Source organism: Pimephales promelas, chromosome 3 (assembly GCF_988280905.1).
Source record: "Pimephales promelas chromosome 3, fPimPro1.hap1.1, whole genome shotgun sequence".
NCBI lineage: Eukaryota > Metazoa > Chordata > Actinopteri > Cypriniformes > Leuciscidae > Pimephales > Pimephales promelas.
In genome coordinates, this window is record NC_142771.1 from 11,134,179 (window position 1) to 11,156,402 (window position 22,224).

General features: G+C 39.2%; 1 protein-coding gene across 4 annotated transcripts; it reads right to left on the reverse strand.

Annotated features, from left to right (window-relative positions):
• Positions 1-32: 32 nt before the first annotated feature.
• On the reverse strand, positions 33-21,703 carry epn3a (epsin 3a). 4 transcript variants are annotated; one of them, XM_039675274.2, is made up of 12 exons: positions 21,305-21,703; positions 20,261-20,329; positions 16,001-16,701; positions 12,922-13,040; positions 9,304-9,378; positions 9,065-9,178; positions 7,392-7,475; positions 6,842-6,980; positions 5,181-5,348; positions 4,766-4,861; positions 3,822-4,049; positions 33-3,731 (listed from the first exon to the last, which is right to left on the reverse strand). In XM_039675274.2, exons 3-12 carry the CDS (start codon positions 16,587-16,589, stop codon positions 3,442-3,444), a joined length of 1,902 nt encoding a protein of 633 aa, XP_039531208.2. In that variant the 5' UTR covers positions 16,590-16,701; positions 20,261-20,329; positions 21,305-21,703; the 3' UTR covers positions 33-3,441. The 4 variants fall into 4 exon arrangements, with proteins under 4 accessions (XP_039531208.2, XP_039531207.2, XP_039531210.2 ...); XM_039675273.2 differs by lacking the exon at positions 20,261-20,329 and having other exon boundaries at positions 21,305-21,702; XM_039675276.2 differs by lacking the exons at positions 4,766-4,861; positions 20,261-20,329 and having other exon boundaries at positions 21,305-21,702.
• Positions 21,704-22,224: the final 521 nt, after the last annotated feature.

Here is a 22,224-nt window from a genome sequence, read left to right on the forward strand (position 1 = left end):
GAACCATAAACAAACATAAACCAGACATGCCATTCAGTTTCATCTCCATCCTTGTATTTGATGAGCAACATGTCATGTGCAAGTCTCACAATCTTACATTCTGTTAGTAAGTGGCATCAATTCATTCTGAACACCACGGTAAGTACATTCTCTTGCTGGAGGTCTATTCATTCAACAGTCAATGCCCAATATTACAAAATCATCATACTTTACATTTTGCAACTTAAATTATTGGCCTCAAAATCGTAGTCCCTTTTTTCTGCCATACTGGTGAGAGTGAGGCATCAGGATACCAGCAAATTAAAGCACAGCATTGAAAGTCATCAGATACTCCAGACTAATAAGGAGACACTAAAGCAGAGCTAGAAATAGAAAAAAAAACTGTATAAGAGTCTTTGGACTTGTGCTTAGTTATGTACTGGGTTTTATGGAACAAGTAACCAGTGCGTTATCCTTCCCAAATCTATTATAATACTTAAAGGATGAGGTGTTTAGGAGATATTGATGCTGCAGGAGTTGGATTAAACATTCTCAACTTTTAAATTGTGTCATTTATTTGTCATCTCCCACAAAGCCAGCATCAATCTGTATTGCCATGTAATGCATAGTTGACATTCATACACATGATTATAAATTAAAGGCGTTCACACATACATGGGTTTTATGACTGGAGGTCGACGAGTGGCTGTATTGCTGGTTGTGAATGATTGATGTTATTGGTCAAAATCTTTTGAAAATATGATGACAACTGGGACGCAGTGTCTGTAAACCATTTTCTACACAACTTTTCATTTTAACCTTGTACTGTATGTCTGCATAGACGGGTAAAGGCCGTCACAGTAAAGGCCGTCACACACCAAGCCAGCAGTCGGCTAGTCTTTGCAGTGTGTGTTGAATCAAGATTGCGTTGAGCTGGAAACTGTAAAGCTGCAATTGAATGCATTTCATTATTGATTCATTTTTCATTAACTCCTATTTGGGCGTTTATTATAGTGAAGTTGCTTTGAAACAATCAGTAATAAATTTGACTATTTTCTGGCGGAGTCTGTCGGTGATCGAGATTGATCTGATTGGCTGTTCAGCTTAGCGAACCAGTGCACAAGATGAAAAACTAAAGTGATGAAATCAAACAAATGGCAAAGTGAAAAGGGCGCACATAGAAGGCTGCGTTTCAAATGGGTTTAATTTGCGTTCCAAACGCCTTCGAATGAAACTTCGGAGTGAGAACGATCGTGTCCGCCATAATAGGGGGCTTTCGCACCTTTCAAACCTTTACAAGAACTAATGGCGAGAGTACCCACTTTTCGGTAAGTTCACATACTTTTTCCTACACCGTTTACTTTCAATGTGTAACGGTTCTACCCAATAACGTATAAGATAGGATCGTAAACTAATGAAGATGGAAAATGTCAGCACTGTGTGCTCAGGCTTTGGCTAAGCCATGCAAAATAAAAGTCCTGAGCCATTTAGTGATGGCTTACGTGACATTCCTACTTGCAGTGCAAATGCAACCAGGAAAATGGCCCAAGGGGAACATTTAGGCCGTGTGTCCACCAAAGCCTTTTTAGCCAGCTGAAAACGCCAGACGCTCTGCTGAAGACGCCGTGCTTTGGGCGCTTGAGAGCGTTTTGGCAGCGCAGCGTTTTTTCTGTTGAGACGTTTCGTTGCTATGATACAGAATATCTGCAGCAGTTTGAATGTTGTGACAGTTGGTCGGTGTGGTATTAGTCCCGCCCCTCCTCCACTGTGATTGGACGGCTGGGTAAAAAGTGACAGTGATGAGCGCTGCGTTTTATCCAAAGTTGAAAATCTTTCAACTCCCAGCGACCAGTAAAAACGATGGGCGCTCGGCGCTTCAGCGTGAAAAAAACGTTCAGCGCCTCGGTACGCTCATGGCGTTTAAAAAACGCGACGCTACCATTGAAAACAATTGAAAACATACGCCAGGCGCGTGGAAAAAATGCTTTGGTGGACACACACCCTGGTGGCTCGTTCCTATAACAGAGTTCCTAGAACTATCTGGTTGAAAGTCCCAAACGAAGGGACGTTCCAAACCGAAGTGCTCATAACTTGCCACTTAAAAGGACCCTTTCGAAATGAAAGATTCCGAAGGGTACAACTGCTAAACACTTTGCTCCCATGATTATTTGTGCAGGTGAGCAGCGTACACAATTGTGTGATGATGCCAGTTTCTTAATTGGCTCGGCGTTCAAAGGAATAGTTTTTTTGTTCCACAACACCCTTCATCCCGTCGAGGCTCTCACTCTGGAGGGTAAACCCTTCGAAGGAATTAGGGCATAGGGATGAGGTCTTCAGAAAATATTTTTTTTGTAACAATCTCCAGTTCTAGCTCTTCAAGTTTCCCTTTTTTCAATTCAAACACAGACTACTGCCACCTGCTGGTGTGGAGAGTTATTTGCTGAAGCAGAATGAATGTGCTAGTTGGCTGTAGCCTTTGCGTGTGATCAAACGCAACTTTTTGGCCCAGATGCGACCCCACAGTTGTTGTTTTTTTTTTTGTTGCCACTAGTTCTTTGGTAAGACCAAGACACACCAAACCGACATCAATTTTCTCCATCTTTTGGCGCTTTTCAATTACCAATACCAGCTCAGATGGACTCGACTCACCTCGGCTCGGCTCCGTTTTGCATTGCAGACAGTACCGACACAAATAGTACCCGGTCGTCATAGCGACGCCTTTCGTTCCTTGTTGCCCCATCAAGCTCTCGCTGGATCTTCTCTTCGGCAACCAAACAAAGGAAAGTCTGCACCTCCTCGTTTGACCACGGCGTATTCTTCCGAGTTGCCGTAGTAATAGTAGTTAGTTTAGTAACTATCTCTGGCCAAACTATTTAAAAATGGCGGGGATATTCTGGATACTCCATCTGGCGCGTGTAATGATGACGCAGTGAATGGTGACGATTCTCTCTGACCAATTAGGAGTCGGCATTGTTTTCACGTGACATTTTAGTATCGCCTCAGCTCGCTCAGAACCTCGCTGGAGGTGGTACAAAAAAAAATTACCCGAAAGCAGGTACAGGTACAACTTTTACACAGAGGAAAACCAAACAAAGGTGAGTCGAGCCGAGTCGAGTCGGTACTGTGTAGTGGAAAAGCGCCATTACTGACACTTTACTATAGTATCTCACAGGACAGGAGATGGATACATTATCCGCATTGTATGGCGACTCGTGGATAATCTTGAACATTTCTCAACTCTGCCGCATTGAATTACCAACGGTTGCTGTTGTTGAACGTGAATGGTTTTCGTCACTGCAAACCACTGTATGTGTGAACGCCTCTTAAGAGCGACTGCATAGAGCAAAACCAGGAAGCTGTGAAAGAAGCAAAGACATTACAAAAAGTGTGTTCCAGTTTTAAGTCAAGTCGGTGGTTAAATTGTCATTTCAAAAGCTTGTTTGGATCTGCTCACACTGTCTTTCATAGGAACGGGTTCTGATTGTGTTGTTCTGGATCTCCAAGCGTGGATGTGGTTGACAGGGGTAGCAGCGGTTGAGGCAGGTGTCCAGGGATCAGCGGCGGGACCTGCGCAGACTGTGTGAAGGTACTGGGAAGGGAGCTGGGCTGGTTGCTGGCAGCCATGGGCAGAGAGGCATTAAATGGGAGGGACGTGGGTACAGGAGATGTGGAGCTGGGACGCATCTGATTAAGTGTGAGGCGGGGCTGTGGTTCGTGCTGAAATGGATTAGATGTCGATGGAGCGCTCGGCCCTAAATGGGATAAAGTCCAAAATCAATTCAAATAATGTGGATTTTGACACACGTGACGAGTAGTAGTTTGGTCAAGTGGTTCATTCTAACCTGATAAAAATGGGTTGAAGTTCTTGGAAGGAGGGTTGGAGGGGATCAGTGAATCCAAGTTGACGAGTGAAGCTCCGGTGGGACCCAGAAAGGCCTCTGGAGTACTTCCGGTTTGAGCTGGTTTTGGTAGTCCTTCGCCAAAGGAAGACATATCGAAAGTCTCAAGACTACCGTGGCCATTTATATTTGCCTGACCTCCATCCATAGCCTCATCAAAGAGGTCGTCATCTATACAAGTATAAATCATAAAAAAGGAATTGAGATTTATATATATATATGTACACTACCATTCACAAATTTGGGGTTGGTTCGATTTTCTTTAATATTTTTTAAAGAATCATCAAACACAGTAATACTTTGAAAAAATAAACACATTTTAAATAAAATAATTAAATAAGTGTTTTCCATGTGAATACATGTAATTGTATTTAATTTATTCCTGTCATCAAAGCTGAATTTTCCGCATCATTACTCCAGTCTTCAGTGTCACATGATACTACAGAAATCATTCTAATATGATTTAATGCTCATAAGACATTTCTGATTATCAATTTTAAAAACAGTTGTGCTGCTTTATATTTTTAAGGAAACAATTTTTTTCAAAATTCTTTGAGCAGAAAGTTCAAAAGAATAGCATTTATTTGAATAAAAAATCTTCTGTAGCATTATAAATGTATTTTCTGTCATTTTTGATTAATGTAATGAATCCTTGCTGAATTAAAGCATTAATTTCTTTCAAAACCCCAAAATTTTTAAAGGTAGTGCAAATATGATATATAACGTAAAATTCACAAATTCACTATTCACAGACACAAAAAAGAAGTACAAAAATGGAATGAGTAAATGAAATATATTATAATGCAAAGTAGTAATTGTTAATATTAATAATTAATATGATTATAAAGTAAAAAATTAGAATTCAGTTTGAGAAGAACAGTGATTGCCTGAGGGACTTCCTGCACGAGGCGATGGAGTTTTGAGAGGCCCAATAGATCCGTGTTTGTCAGAAACTGAGGGAGAAAAGGGATCCACTCCAGTTCCTAGAGAATTTAAAGACCCATGAAATGAAGACACTGACTGGAGTTTTGTGACTTGTAGTTCACGTATAACTCGAGGTCATCTCTATGCTACACATCCATGTTGATGAATTAGCAGTTACACACATTTCAAATTCAGTCTTCTACTAAAGGGAAAACGAACCCAGAGTATTGTGCACAGTAAGAAGAACCGGAACAATTATAAGAAAAGTTTAAAAAAAAAAAAAATTGAATGGCATCTTCAGTATTAGTATATTTAGCAAGTAATGGGTTACAGTGTTATGTATTATTTGCATAAGGTATGACGTGGTTAAGCTTGTACCATGTGCCGGGGAGATCCAGGTCTGATTGATGGACACAGGGCTTGAGGAGTTCTGGGGGGCGTCCCATGGGTCAGGATGTGTCTGTGGCCAAGGCTGGGAACGAACACTTAATGCAGGCGGTGCCATCCATGAGCTTCCATGGCCACGGGCTACTAGACCACTGGGCTCTGATTGAACACAATCCAAAAGGTGTGTGGAGCTCACATTATTAAAGCAGTATTGCTGCACGTTTACGTTCATTTTGCTTAAAGGTGCACCAATTTCATTGGCTGAACCAACAGTGGTCTTGGGCTTTTATACTGATAGATACAAGGGGAAATCTGTGGTTCTCAACCAGATGATGGCTTAAAATGATTTAAAATGAGACAAAACAAGAAACAAGATGGAAGCTGAAATCATGTTTCGGATTTTAATTTGGTCTTTTAACAACTGCGGTTTATATTTAAGAACAAGGTTTCTCACCATCTCATCATCAAGCGTGATGAAATAATATGTTTGTTTTTGTTTTTTGGGGGAGGTTTGTCATCGAGTAACGCCTATTCACAGGCGTATTTGTCACCCATGACTCAATTTCTAAGAAAATTGTCAAGCTCTAAAATGTTATTGGATAGAAATTGCTATTAAGAAATAAAATAAAAAAAACTGTATACACAAACTAGTGAAGGCCATGTACATTAACTGCTAATAAAAAGTATAAACCATGAAAAACATTCAGATAATAGAATTATGGAGGTTTTTAATTATTTTATAATATTACCCATTTTATTTAAGTATCATTAAGATACTTAAATTTGTATTGATATGTTGAATTAGTTTTTATTTGTATATTTTCTTTCATTTCAGTTTTATTTAAGGTTTTAGCAATTTTGTTGCAGAGTTCTTGTTAATTTTTATTTCAGTTGTTTTAGTACTTTTAGTTAATTAAAAAAAATGACAAATGTTGCCCTGGCAACTACTTAAATATAAATATATATGCATATATATATATATATATATATATATATATACATACACAAATTGATTTCAGCTAATGTTTATTTTATTTCAAACAATGAAAATGTTTTTTATAATAACCCTGACTGGCACTTCTAGTTTATGTTGAAAGTCTGAAAAACGGAGTCCTTGTAGTCAACCATTGTCACAGTAACGCCTATTCTAGTCAATATTCACACAGGCATATTTGTCATTTATTTCGCAACCTGAAAGAGTCCTTCTGCACCAAATGCAGGTAAAAACAGGCTATGGTGAGTAACTCATTTCTAACTCCAGTTGGGCAGGACATTTTTTTGCATTATCTTGTTTGAGCTTGCGTGTTTGGGCAACCTAGGGCAACCTAGGTCAAATCAATCTCCCTATTGTCCTATTTCCTGTCACATATCCCCTGCTCTGTCAAAAAAAACCCTCAATTTAAAATTCCACTGAAAATAAAAGAAATGCAAAATACAATTTTGTACTGTAAGGACACATTTATGGCCAAAACATTTTCTTGAACTAACAATTATTGGCTAAAACATAATTTTGACCATGTGCACTCACACCCTACACAGAATAAACGCACCTTTATTATTTTAAACATATCTGTCAAAAAATACTGGGTGTGCCTTTACTGTGTGAGAGTTGACATAGCTGAGATAGAGTTACATTCAATCACAGATCTTACCCAGACTATCCCAGGGGTCGGACCTCAGAGGACCAGCCTGGGCTAAACCGCTATGGCCTCCGGATGAATCCCAAAGTTTGGCAGCAGAGGGCACATCAGGAGCTGGAGCAAAAATATCTGCAAGATCCAACATGGCAGACTGCCAAAGGAAAGCACAGAAAAGCACTTTCAGCACATTCAGAATGAGTTTTTAGGTCAATACAGTGTGTATCTATACGCAAGCGAATGCAATGGGGACATCTAACTGCAGTACAGCACCTCGAAGCTTCTAAAAGCCCGAAGAACAATAAGTCCGACACAGAAATTTCCACCTCTCCATTAAGTGCTTGACCACAAATACATAACCCTTCCTACAATTACAGCAATACCTGACTGTACCTGTTTGTGATTCAATGTATATTTGTAACTTTGACTTCTTGTTTACAATAGGAATGATTCATCGCAGTAACTCTAGATTTAAATCCGTTTATCTCTTCCAAAATAAATGCATCACAGGAGTCATTCAGAAGAGCTTCTAAACAGCCGACAGGTTAATAGAGGTGTCTCGTACTCCTCCTTTGGCCTCCATTTCTCGTTTGCTCTCCTCGAGTGCTTTCTGGAGCAACGACTCGTCTCCCTGGCGACTTCGCTGCTCCTAGTGAACAACAGACACAGAAGACAGCCTTAAGAACACAACTTTAGAGAGAGAGTCTACAAATGACATGCATGCACAGTCATCCTATCATACTTTTTCCTAGCGATGCACCGGCCATAAATCGTTTTTATGTTTTATTTTGGCCGATCTCTATTCCGGACTCGCACACAAACTGTATTGCAATAATTTCCCAAAATGTCATTTCTGTTGAAATATTATGAAGTCTGTAAACGGGACGTTAACGGTGAAGACGGACGCAAAGAGGAGAACAGATAGCAGGAAAAAATCCTGAACCAGGCACAACAAGCTCACGGTTCACGTCAATGCTGAAAATATACGATGAAAAGCGTAGATATTGTTTTTTGGAGGGGTTTATATTATTGTGTCTGAAGCAAACCGACTGTCTTCAGAAAAGTTTGGATGTTTCAGAAAAGCAACTGCTGACCAGGTATTTGAAGGCCTAGCAGCGAGCTCATTGGCTACTGACACAGCAGGAACCAATCAGCTGTGCCCTAGAGAGAATTATGTAACTGCAAGCTAATTGAGTTAAGGACCAATCAGCCTGCACCATTTATAGTTTCATGACAGAACTTTGTATTCTTTTAAAGTATATTTTTCCCCCTTTTCTTTTTATAAACATGAAAATGCACATTTCAAACCTAAATGGATGTAATTCAAGAATGCTTTGGAATTCAGACGTAAGATTTGTCTGGTTTTAAAGAAGACATTTGGCAGATTTTTGTAGAAGTGAAACAAATTAAGAAAGTGAAACAGAAAACAAGTTATAGAAGTTTGAGTTTATGAAAATGCACAATGTAAACTGGGGTTTAACGATTTAAAATAGCTCAGTAAAGAACTTAACTCATTCAATAAGTATTGGTGCTTTTCCAAGACGGATTTCACCTATTTTCAATGTCACATGTTGGTCTTCCAATGGCTGAAATAGTTTTAGATGTGGGATAGAGCCAGACCGATATTATCGGCCGATATTAGGCATTTTCCAAAATATCGGTATCGGCAGTTATAATGGCCGATAAATGAATATTTAAAAAATTAAATAAAAACGGACGAAACACGCTTCAATCATCTCTCCTTGGCCTGTTATATTGAAAATGTATGTTTTACAATTTGCAGTATGATGTTATCTATTGCTGAATTATGGCTCATCATAAGACTAGCTAACCACAAAGCTAGCTAATGCCACTATCATCAGTGGAAGACCGCTAACGTTAACATTAATGAGCTTGGAAACCACAATGAACTTTTTCTGCCTAAATAAAGTAATGATTACTGTATTTATAACTAGCATATCTCTAGTTACAGTCCCTGCATTGTAAAATGTAAGTTATACTTGCGAGGAGTGAACATTTAGACAAAGGAGAAAAAGTATCAAACGTATCTTGTGCAGAAAAGTTAGCTTTTCTTTTACACGTGTGTGAAATCCAACAATATTTAATAAAAAAAAAATATCGGCCGATATATCGGAATATCGGATCTTAAAACCAAAAAATATTTGTATCGTATCGGCCTTCAAAATCCTTTATCGGTCGGGCTCTAATGTGGGAAGCTATCGTGCTCCAGATGCCTACCTGCTGATGTTCCTCTTTACTGAGACTCAGAGCCAGCTGAAGTTGAGCCTCTTCATCCATGTCCAAAGCAGCAGCAGCAGCAACAGGAGGAGGAGGAGGAGGAAGAGGAACTGGCTACAGATTTACAATCACACAATATACAAGCAGTGTCACTTACAACACACAGTACATGCGCGTTACTGAAACTACAGCGAATGAATGAAGGCCAGGTGTAGCTGTGACTCCTGGTAATGCGGTACCTTGTGCGCCTCCTTACTGAGACTCATTGCGAGCTGAAGCTGTGTCTGTTCATCCATATCCACAACAGGAGCGGGCTGGAAGAGAAGAGGATTGGGGTTAGTGAAGACCAAATCAACTCGAGTGCAATCGAGTTTCTTGGGGGAACGCAAACATTTTGCGTGTGTAGGATCGAAGAGCCAATCAGGAAGCAGAATTCCATAGAAATTTCTTTACATAAAATGCAATAACAATTGGCTTTATGCACAGCTGCACTACATCCTGAACTTAAAGGATTAGTTCACTTTTGAAAAAACTTTTGCTGATAATTTACTCACCCCCATGTCATCCAAGATGTCCATGTCTTTCTTTCCTCAGTCGAAAAGAAATTTAGGTTTTTGATGAAAACATTCCAGGATTTTTCTCCATATAATGGACTTCAATGGGAACCAGACGGTCCAAGGTCCAAAAGACAGTTAATAACAGTTTCAGATGCAGCTTCAAATGTCTTTAAACGATATCAGACGATGAATAAGGGTCTTATCATGCGAAACGATCGGTTATTTCAAAACTTATTCCAAAAATGTAACTTTTCTAAGGACAAATCCTAGCCTTGCTCTATTCTGTGAGGCGCGTTTGTAACGTCACGTAATACGTAGTTACGTTCAAAAGGTCACGGGCGACGTAGCCGAAAGTACAGAATCAAAATCGTCCGACATCGTTGTTTTTCCTTTTAATTCCTTTTTTTGTAAACAGCGTTTGAGTTAGTTTGCACGTTCAACCTATGCGTTCAACTTGTAAACACTGACTCTGTACTTTCGGCTACGTCGCCCGTGACCTTTTGAACGTAATTACGTAATACGTGACGTTGCAAACGCGCCCTTACAGAATAGAGCAAGGCTAGCATTTGTCCTTAGAAAAGTTAAATTTTTGGAATAAGTTTTGAAATAACCGATCGTTTCGCATGATAAGACCCTTATTCATCGTCTGGTGTCGTTTAAAGACATTTGAAGCTGCATCTGAAACTGTTATTAACTGTCTTTTGGACCTTGGACCATCCGGTTCCCATTGAAGTCCATTATATGGAGAAAAATCCTGGAATGTTTTCATCAAAAACCTAAATTTCTTTTCGACTGAGGAAAGAAAGACATGGACATCTTGGATGACATGGGGGTGAGTAAATTATCAGCAAAAGTTTTTTCAAAAGTGAACTAATCCTTTAAGCCAGCTCCTTGTTTCCTGTCTGCTATTATTGGCCAAACTTGATTAATTCAGGTGTGTCTGATTATTGTTGCCGTGACTACTGAGGTCAGGCACACCTGAATTAATCAATTTGACCAATAATGGCAGACAGGAGACAAGGAGCTGGCTTAAGTTCAGGAAGTATTGCAGCTGAGCATAAAGCCAATACAAATGTTAATAAAGCGACATATAAAATATACACATCAAACACTATTAAAAGTTAAGTAAACAATCTGTCAAATAAGCACAAATAATTAAATACAAGCAACAGCAGAAATAAACACAATAAAACAAACACGGTGCTTTTTCAGGTTTGACAAATAACCAGGTTTGACAGGATTTATAACAAATAAAGTACACTTCAATATCTCTAATCAAACATGTAATTAGTCCCAAACAAGCATATACTTAAAGTGTACCAAGTATACTTGAAGTTGTTCCAATTTAGCACATGAAAGTACACTAAATGCACTTAAAATATGCTTTTACTACAATTTAATTACAACTAAAATACAAAATTAGTTCAAGTTAACTAATCATTAACACACCTGAAGTGTACTGATAATTAGTCTGGCTGCAAATATACTTAAGATGTTTTCTTTTTTCCACCAGGATTGTGTTATGCGTTTATTCCCAATAAATTAATAAATAATTAACCTGTTTCCCTTACACGGGCGATTGCAAAGTTTCTTGGGGGAATGCACCATGTCCCTTTAGGGGTTCCATACTTACACACTTATGGATGCTGACAATTTTAAAAGCACAATAAGTTAATCTTTTACATTTGTATTCATGTTCGTATTTATGTACACTACTGTACTTTTTTAAAATAATTGAGTACTTTTATTCAGAAAGGATGAATTAAACAGATCAAAAGCGACAATAAAGACATAATAATGTTACAAAAGATTTATATTTCAAATAAATGCTGGTCTTTTAAACTTTCTATTAACAAAGAATCCTGAAGAAAAAAACAATCTGTCTATTTCCACAAAATATGAAGCAGCGCAACTGTTTTCAACATCGATAATAATCAGAAATGTTTCTTGAAGATAAAGTCGTGAGACATTGAAGATGATGCAGAAAATTCAGCTTTACATCACTTGAATCAACTACATTTTAATATATATATATATATATATAACAGTTGATTCAAATTGTAATAATACAGTATTTCACAGTATCACTGTTTTTACTGTATTTTTCATCAAATAAATGCAATTGAGAAATTTAATGAAATTGGCTCTTTCAAAAGCATAAAAAAATCTTCTGAAAGGTGGTGTTTTAAAAACACTGAGCTGATGGGTCTTTGACTGAAGTATTAGCAGCTCCACTTAGCCTGATTTATGAGTATTGGATCAATGCTACAGTCTAGAAAAACACTAAGTGTCATAGTAGCTTCACTTAGACCTGCATTATCAGTAAGTGTGGATGCTAATGTCCTCTCCTCACACACTGACAACACTGTCGGATCACGACTGAGCTCTTGCTGATGGGAGACAACGACATGTCAGTGCACTCCAAAAGCTAACCATTAGCCCACATGCTAGCTGTAATTGGAAATGCGGTGCTGTACTAAAGCCTCCAGGAAAATAATGAGTTGTAACAAACTTTTATCTGTCTGATGGCCCAGTCTGTTGTGATTAGTCTACTCTGCTCTGATTGGTCTGATGACCCAGTCTGTTGTGATTAGTCTACTCTGCTCTGATTGGTCTGATGACCCAGTCTGTTGTGATTAGTCTACTCTGCTCTGATTGGTCAGATGGCCCAGTCTGTTGTGATTAGTCTACTCTGCTCTGATTGGTCAGATGGCCCAGTCTGTTGTGATTAGTCTACTCTGCTCTGATTGGTCAGATGGCCCAGTCTGTTGTGATTGGTCTACTCTGCTCTGATTGGTCTGATGACCCAGTCTGTTGTGATTAGTCTACTCTGCTCTGATTGGTTAGATGACCTAGTCTGTTGTGATTGGTCTACTCTGCTCTGATTGGTCAGATGGCCCAGTCTGTTGTGATTGGTCTACTCTGCTCTGATTGGTCAGATGGCCCAGTCTGTTGTGATTGGTCTACTCTGCTCTGATTGGTCAGATGACCTAGTCTGTTGTGATTGGTCTACTCTGCTCTGATTGGTCAGATGACCTAGTCTGTTGTGATTGGTCTACTCTGCTCTGATTGGTCAGATGACCCAATCTGTTGTGATTGGTCTACTCTGCTCTGATTGGTCAGATGACCCAGTCAGTTGTGATTAGTCTACTCTGCTCTGATTGGTCAGATGGCTAAGTCTGTTGTGATTGGTCTACTCTCCTCTGATTGGTCAGATGACCCAGTCTGTTGTGATTGGTCTACTCTGCTCTGATTGGTCAGATGACCCAGTGTGTGTGTGTGTGTGTGTATGAACCTCACCTTCTCGCTCTCTTCTCGGCTCATGGCCAAGGCCAGCTGCAGCTGAAGTTCCTCCTCCCCGCTCGTCTGCGGCCGGGCCCGCTCCAAATCTGGGGCCAAATGAGGCGAGGAAGAGGAGGCTGGGAGGAAGAAAAGAGAAAATGCCTCATTCAACCTTTTGGTTTGGAAGAGAAAGTCCTGGCACAACCACTGAATGTTAAACAAGCACCCAAATCACTGTTGTTCCATGCCCCGACTGGAATCACTTTCCTGTGCCTGTTTAACTCTGCGATCGAAACAATGGGGTGTCTGTGTGGGGCAGGAGAAGAGGGACGAGGCGATGGGTCTTACATTATAATAACCCCCCCATACAGGTTTCATCTGGCGTTTCAACCATCTGTGGCATGTCATTCAAATGCATCACTAATTGTTTGTATTAGTTTTAGTAGTGGGATATAATGATTCAATTTATTTCATTGTTGTACATGACAACATATGCTGGTGCTACATATGTCTCTATTTCCTCATCTGAATTGTTTGAAAGAGGCAGTGTGCCCGCAGAGAAAACATCCCAGGACCAGAAGAGGCGGATGAACCAGAAACTGCCATTGCGCTTTTCCAGTTGCGATCACTTCCACTACAGCGCTTCTGAATGGCGGCGTCTGGCCTGGAATGCACTGGTGAAGAGATACGGATACCTCAACATTACCATGGACACCTCTGTGGCCCAAATCACAACCTTTTACATCATCCACTCAGGATCATGACCATCTGACCCTGTAAACACCAAATAGTGTACACGGAAACACAGGGAAATTTCTGTACTTTCCCAAAATACCTGGCATCATGACAAACATGTTGGTCTATTGTCAGTAAAAGTGAAACCGCATTGCACCTTACATCATACCCAAAGGCTTGATTTCAGTGGATTAAACATTATAAAATAATTCCTTGTGGAAACTGAATATGTGGTCTATTGTACCATATGAGAGAGGTACTGTAGTCTAGAAAAAAATATTGTTAACATTTTAATTTTACAATTAAAATTATATTAAATTTAGAACTGTCAGTCAATTACAAATAGTTATCAAATCAACTACATTATAAGCTGATTAACTCATAGAAAGTAATCTTTTAAATAGATTTTTATGGCTTATACATCAGCCAGTGAAAGCATTTGACAGTTTCAGCTGATCTAGTAGTGCTGTAGAGACACATTCCCCAGATGCATATTTTGGAGTATGTAAGGAATTACATACTAAGAATACATAACAGAAAATGTTTTCCGTTTCTCTGTAAAATGCAGACCGGGGAAGGACATCTTTGATCGCCGCAATGCATTTCAATAGTTTTGACATGCAGCGCAACTCATCAATGTCAGTTTCAAAACAGTGGACCAAACAAAAGAAGCCAGGTAGCATTTTATATCCAACAGGTGAAATATACAGCTTGAAAAGACATAAGGGTGATCACACAATCACTACCAATGCAGTTTACGACAAAAATTAACCTGAAGCCTCCAAAAATCACATACTGTACGCCTCAAACTATTGAGTAAATGAATGAATATGGGAAGAATGTAGATGCGTTTCAGGTCCACAGTTATACATGCATCATCTATAGTGGAGTCTATATGGAGTCATCCACACTCTCATGAAGCACTTCATTTTAAAACTGTAGAAATCACATGCTCACAAAAATGAGGAAGTATAAAATTCCAAAAGAATGAAGCATGTTTACAATTGGTTAAAAGCGCAAGGCCATGTGTGATATACCTCTCTATGTAAACACATTTTTCCATGTTGACATAGATTAATCATTGGTTTAGTTAACTTCAGTAGCTGATTTATTTTCGAAATCCCTAGTCAAAGAAGGAACCATCCGTTCCAGTGAAATCAATTGAAAAACAAAGTGACTTCTGTACATTTTCAGAACACAAATGAAGATTTTTTTAATGAAACATGAGAGATTTCTGCCCCTTCATTGGAAGTCCATTACACCAAAACTTTGATGCTTAGAAAGTATTGAGCGTTCAAAAAATACTGGGTTACCTTTGACGTCATCTAACGCTCACTTAAAGTTGATCTTTGAAAACACTAGTAACAGTAGTAATACTACTACTAGTCCAAGTAATTTCAACACTGTTAAGATGAATATCCATTGTTAATATATGGCCCTATGAAATCGTTTTAATTTTTTTTTCACAAATTCTGTTTTATTTTTTCCCCAATTTCTGTTAAAACTTTTCTGGATTCCATTTATTTCTGTTCACCATTTTAATGGTTAAATTGGTCCAGTTGACAGCAACATTGTTTAAAAAGTTGTCCCATGTATTATCACATTTCCAGTGCAACATGACATCATGACTTTTGCGTAAACATACACACCACTTTCAAGTCAAGTGGCATGTTATCGATACGCATTTTGAGCTATCCGCGTGTATGCGTGTATGTCTACGCCATTAAATGTCCGAGCGAAACGAAGCAAAACGTAGATCTACTTCAGGGGAGCGATATTTATTTTTCCTAGGATGGAAGGGGAAGACTCATAAATGGTATTAACCCCAGGTCTTATATTTATACATACAGTAATTTAACATTAAGTCAACGGCGTTCATAAACACGCTGAAAAGCGATTATGCGTGTTGATAGCACGCCAAAAATGGAAATTTGATTGGCGCGTCAAAGATACGCCATTTCATGAGATCAGTCTGTCCAGTCTCGGCTACAACTACAGTGTTTGAGAGTCAAAGTAGTCATTTTTCGTAGGCAGCCATTGAAGACCCACACAGACTGCCATTATGCAAATGTTTTACAAACCTACGTAGGTTTGTGCAGGAATTAAGACTGTAAATCACTGATGACTTGTTTCAGGCACATCAGAATCAGTTCTTTCTTTTGGGAGGCAATAACTCCATGTATCTGCACTTTGATCTTTGAAAAAATGCAGACCTTCATAATCAGAAACAGCTCTATTACAAACAACATGAAAGAAAAACATAACCTAATATTCAACTGTCTCCAGGACTTTTCAAAAACAAATTGACGCCCCATGAGTGTGTGACTCTGCATTCATGAACAGTATGAACAGTCATACTCACAGTTGAAGGAGGAAGGTGAGCCCCTCGGCCTGCTGTGCTCCTCAACATACACTGCATCTATGCTGGGTTGACGTCCTGGGTAGGGGGGCGGTAAAGATCCATAACCAATGGCACCGCTGTTTCCCGTCACTCGCTCACGGGTCTTGAGTGACTGTGATCGCTCCTGCTTCAGCTTCTCGTCGTCCTTGAGCAGAGCCACCAGCTGCTTGGACTTTTCCCGGACGCTCATTCCCTGGTCCTGCCCATCCCGGTCAATGTACTGGAAATCCCGCAAAGTCTGGATGGCGTAGATGTTTTCCTTGCACTGCTGGGCCACTCGATCCGATCCGGACTTGATCAGATAGTCCAACAGAGTGAGGGCCTTGTACACGTGCCGCCAGTTCTTGCCGTGGTCATTGAGTCTCTTCCAGATAATGCCCATGACCTCGGTGAGCGCCACCACGTTGAACGTCATGTCAGCGATTTCCATCAAGAGCGAGGTTGGAGGACCCCACGGATCATTGGACGTCGCCTCCCTGACCTTAATCTCTGCGTCCGTGTAGTTGTTCACAAGGTTCTTCATCTGGCGCCGTAACGAAGAGGTCGCCATGATGACTTTGGGTGTGGGGTGATGCCGATGGATGCACTTTTGTTTATAATGAGTGTGATGTTTCGCCACAAAGACGAAATGTTCAGAAATCTTGTGCTACAGATTTGTTAACCTGAGGAAAAGAGAGGTGAAAATAAAAATGTTGCATTTCATACAAGAAACATGCCTCATCTCAATGAAACATACTTTAGATTCCCTCGACTTCTTTGGAAAAATACCTCAGTTCAGTAGTTCAGATTCAGTAGCTTTTTGGCAAAGCCTACCCTTGTGTTCTGAAAAAGTAGATTTTAGCAAACTTCTTTAAAAACAAACAAAAAATTACTTATTACAGAAAAAAATAAACTTCAAAGCACCTTCAGATAATCTACCCAATCAGCTAGAGGCCTATATATAAATGGCCGAATCACCCCCATCCCACAACAGTTTTCCAGCATCCCTCCTCCATCCCAACTCAAATTCTCAACAGTTCCTATCCCAGCCAGGAATTGTAGGGGGTTTTGTACTCTGGTTCAGGCCACATGTCCCCTGGAAGGCATGCCAAATACACATTCTCTTAATTAAGATTGTACTTAAGTGTGAAGTGAACTGAATGCAGTGTTTTCAGACATTTAATTGCATTGCATTTTACAATTGAATTAAAATGTATTATAGTTTAAATGTATAGTAAATGCAAATCAAAGGAACATAAATCATCTGCATCCAACATGTCTTCAAAGTAATGAGCAACAGCTGAGGAAAGAAACATCCTGCTCTTTGGGTCTTTTTGTGCCAATAATCTTGGGTATCAAAGATGTGCCATTCAGTCAAAACAGCTGAAGTGTGTAGTGTCTATAACACTATCAGTACCCAGTAGATACCAGTGTGGGTAGAGTCTTACCAAAGATTAGCCTGGTCCCACCAGACTCTCATACATTTCATTTGTACAGAGAGTCTGGCCTCGCTCCATTGACAAGCGGCTACTCTGTTGCAGTTTAAAACTATTGGATCTGCCCAGAGCCTAAATTTTGGTCGTGATGGACGACGACTCAAACTAGCGCACAACATCAACGTCATCATTCTCAGTCAATCCCTCTGTTCGCTTATTGGACCGGTAAAAAATTTACAGGAGAAACCCAAAGAATACACCACAATCCCAGACGTAGTACTGAAGGAAAATAAAAATTGAGCGAAAGTACATAGGAGGGCGGAGATAGGCTAACCAAAGACTACAGAATAACAGAAACAGAATAACGTCACTTGTATCGCTTTGAATGAAAAGTACAACGCTTAATCTGGTGGAATAAGTCCCGCCTTCTACTGTAAATAAGAGCCAATCGCAGATTGGTAAAGTCACTGTCACTGCATGACTGCAGCTGCCGTTAGAAGCTCCGGTTCCTAGAAACACGCGCTTTCACTGTACAGAAGCATTAGCTTGATCCAGCCAGAAAGAAATTTGTTTTCGGTCATGATTCGAAAGTTTAGAAACAAAATTTATGAGACAGTTGTCGTCAGATTTCATTGGTGATTTCAAATATCAAATTTAATCGGAATCTTGGCAAGTAGTTTAGGAGAATTTGATGATTCCCTATTGAAAGAGATAGGAGCTGCACTTGCATGCCCGAGAGACGTTTCAAAGATGGCCGCCAAATGAAATGACTTGTCTTAAAGGGACTTTAATCTTACTACCTGTTAGCCTGGTTAAAACCAGACCATTCCCAGTTGTAACTGAGTTATGGTCTGGCAAAGCGTCAAAAGCAAATCATTTCCAGAGGGGCATCACCAACGGACATTGCGGGTAGTCGTAAAACCAATCAGAGCATCTCCAAACATCTCCGAGTGTTGTTCTTTGCTCGGTTTTTAACAAAAAGGAAATGTTCAAATTGCTTAAAACAGACACGATAGCTGATTTGAACGAGTGATGTTCGATGTATTGTCGGCATCCATCTTTGTATTGTAGGCTACAAAATCTGCTTCAAAATCCCAGCGCTCTCATCATCGTGTAAAGCCCGCCCAAACGTTTCTGATTGGTGCCGCGATTTCGACGGATTGGAAATGGGCTTGAATGAGCCAGACTAACTTTCAGAGCAAATCTAAATTTGCCGGAAGTTGTCTGGGTTTTCTCAGGCTAACTACCTGTCTGCCCCGTAGAAGACAGAGGAGTCTGTTTGAAAAACTGCTTGATGCCAAAAGGATTTTCACAGTGGCGCCATATAGAAGAACCATTTTGGTTCCCAAAAGAACCCCTCAGAACAGTTTTTTCTTTAAAGAACCACCTTCCACTATAAATATGTTTTGTTGAATGGAAATATTCCATGGATATTAAAGATTCTTCATGGAACCGCTGTTTCTCTAATAAAGAACCTTTATTTTCAAGAGTGTAAAGTTCAAGGGGGAAAATGTCAGCAAAACCTTCGACACCCAACTTCACTGGTTAAACTAGAACCAGCAAAACTTGAAATTCACATGATAAGCTTACATCAGTGTTAAAGCCACGTGGACTTGACTTACATCACAACAAATGACGCAAGATAATGTACACTGTCATTTCTGTAACCACGAACAAACTATAACAAAAATCTAAGTGCCATTTGGAACATCCTCCTGGTCACTGACACATTTAGTCAAACACAAAAATGTACAAACAACACATCCCAAGTCAACCAAACGACGTGAAACAGGAGTCACTAACCTACATTTAACAAAAGGAAAATGACAAGAGTGAGGCCCATAACAAATTTAATGGGTTTTTGAACAGAAACTGTTGGTGTAATGGCCAGTCTACCATTTTTGTACTTTCGTTTGTAGTCTTAATCAATGCAAATAATGGTGTTATTTTTCTATGTGATAAACTATAAGTAAAAATATCATGAGCTTATATCATTTTAAAAGCATACTGTAAGGGATTAAACTCTCAGTGCGTTTCATCTCAATGTTGGAACGTGAGAAATTGTACATAAAGTCATTAGGAATAGGAAATCCATTACTCACTCATGGAAAAAAAAACAACACAGCTTCAGTTACACTCTAATGAAAGTCTGTCGAGACAAACTCAAATGTTGGATTGAAAAAGCCTAGTTGAAAGCTTAAATGGATAGTTTATCCAAAAATGTTGATTCTCTCATCATTTGCTCACTTATGTCGTTACAATGTGGAATACAAAAGAAGATATTGTGAAAAATGCCACTGGGTGTAGTCTTACTTTGTGAGCATAGATGAAAGAAAGTCATACTTGGGAATGAGATGAAGGTGAATAAATGATGACAGTCGGTATAATTACTCATTTTTATTAGACTGGAAATATTACTGCTTGTTTTATGTTATTGATGATTACACGTTATTGCAGAAGTCTACACTTTAGTCATTGTTAGTATAGTTTCCTCTGAAAAATTATTAATAATTTTATATAAAGTCCACACCCTGAATAAAAAAGGACCGCACACATCAAAGCCACATGCATCATTCAGCAATGAGAACCTAATCTCATACATTTAGCGCACAGGCCATGACCTTGACGTGGTGGTGACACATTCAGCTCTCGCTGAACTGGCTTTAGACGACAATCAATAACAGCAGTTTGCTTAACATCACATTTCTGCTGAGAGTCTGTTGGATCACACAGCGCTGCGCTAAGAGGGTGGAATTTCAAAAACAAGCCCTGTGCTGGCACTTGGGCACAATACACAATGATTTACCTCATGAATCTGCATCTGCAAGCCTTTCTCAGGTCTGAATATCCAACCCATCAGGGGGGTTAATGAAGGCTAGGTCAAAAAAGAGGCGTCGTACAAAATTCTGTCATTTTACACTTACAATCACACTTACAACGTGATATCATATAGGCAATGGGCATATTTATAAAATAAGCCTACATTTTCATATATTTGTTTACACACAAGTATATCTGGATATGAAGTTGTAACTATGATGAACTAACTACATAAACTAGAAAAGGTTTGTGATTTGACATCATACTTTCAGGAATATCACGGTTTTATCACTTGATATAGGGTGATACGTAGGGTTTATCCAGTTACCAAGGTTTTTTATTGTATATTCGTTGTTGTTGTTGTAGTTTAAGTTTGTAGATCAGCATTGATTTTGATCATAACTGTATTGCATAGTACTATATTAAAACGTAGACTGAAAGGGCACAATCAAAGAAATAATCTTTAATAATATTTCTAAATAATCATAAAATGAAAAGGATGCCTGTAACCTACAGAATTTCCACATAAAAAGTTTTTAGGCCTATATACTTTTGTCTGTAAAGTAGCGTAGCGTATATTCACGTTATATTTCAGATAAATCATATAGCAATAAGCCTTATTAACCAAATGTTCCCTCATACATTTGTTTTTATCGTAACGTTAGTACTACTTCACAAGATAAATATCAACTTTCAATCAGTGGGGAGAACAAGCTCTCCCACATTTCATTTCTCTATCATAGTTTTAATATTGAGAAAGTAAATAAAACCTAATTATTTTCAACGTCGTGGGACGAGAATAAAGAGGCTTTCGCAGCGTTCGCACCTTCATAATGCGGTATTGCGGCAGGGGAGAGAGAGAGAGACACACACACACACAGAGAGAGATAGAGAGAGAGGTGAATGTTGAAAGGCGGCATAATACATTTTGTTGCGTGACTCAGCTGGAATAATAGAGTAAGATTTGAAATCTTATTTTAACTCGCGAGAGACAAAATCGTAGTCGTCTGCACGTCCTTTGTGTCCTTACCTCTCATTGCTTGACATAAAAGTCCCAACTGTGGGATCCTATCGGTAGTTGTCCTGCCCTCGACATCTCCGCATATTTCCAGTGTTGCTAGTTTCTAGAATCTGGTTCAAAAACACACACGTTCAACTCAGTCAAGCGCCTCAAAGTTTTGCCTCTGTGTTTGTGTTGTTTTCGCTTTGTGGAGGAGGCCTTATCCGGTTAGGAGTTACGGGTACACATCCCGAAAAAAGTCCCGGACGACAGAGCCCCCCTCTTGTTAAAGGCTAGTAAAGTGAACCGAGGGAAGAGGCTGATGGAGGGAGAGAGGGAGGGAAAGGAGGACTGCACAGACAGAGTCGGTCTTTAACCCGTTCTGCTCCGAAACGAGACACACACGAGCCTGACAGACCAGATATGCAGCTCTGCCTGGGCTGGGAATGTGCTCTCAAATGGAAAAATCATGGCACTTTCCACTAATGGACCCTTTTCAGGGACAGTGATGACGCGTTTTAACGGTCATCCGTGTCATAAATCCAGAAAAGGTTGTGTTTAATATTGATTAAATAAGACAAAAAATACACTACATTAGTAGGCTAGCCTAGTTTATGTTTATAGTGTTTTTGTTGTTGTTGTTGTTGTTGTTGTTGTTGTTAGTGTTTTTTTAGTGTTTACTAGCCTATTACTTTACAATGCAGCTACTTGAACGATATATATAGCATATATATATATATATATATATATATATATATATATATATATATAATGTATGTATCATATGTATTCTCTCATTCAGATACTTCCGCTTCTGGGAAACATAAATGTGAAAAGCATCAATAGGTCTACACAGATTGTAATGTTTACAACTCTTACAATTTGTCTACCAATAGCCTACATATAAGTAAATGTCCAAAAATGATTAAACACATCAAAGAAATAATAAA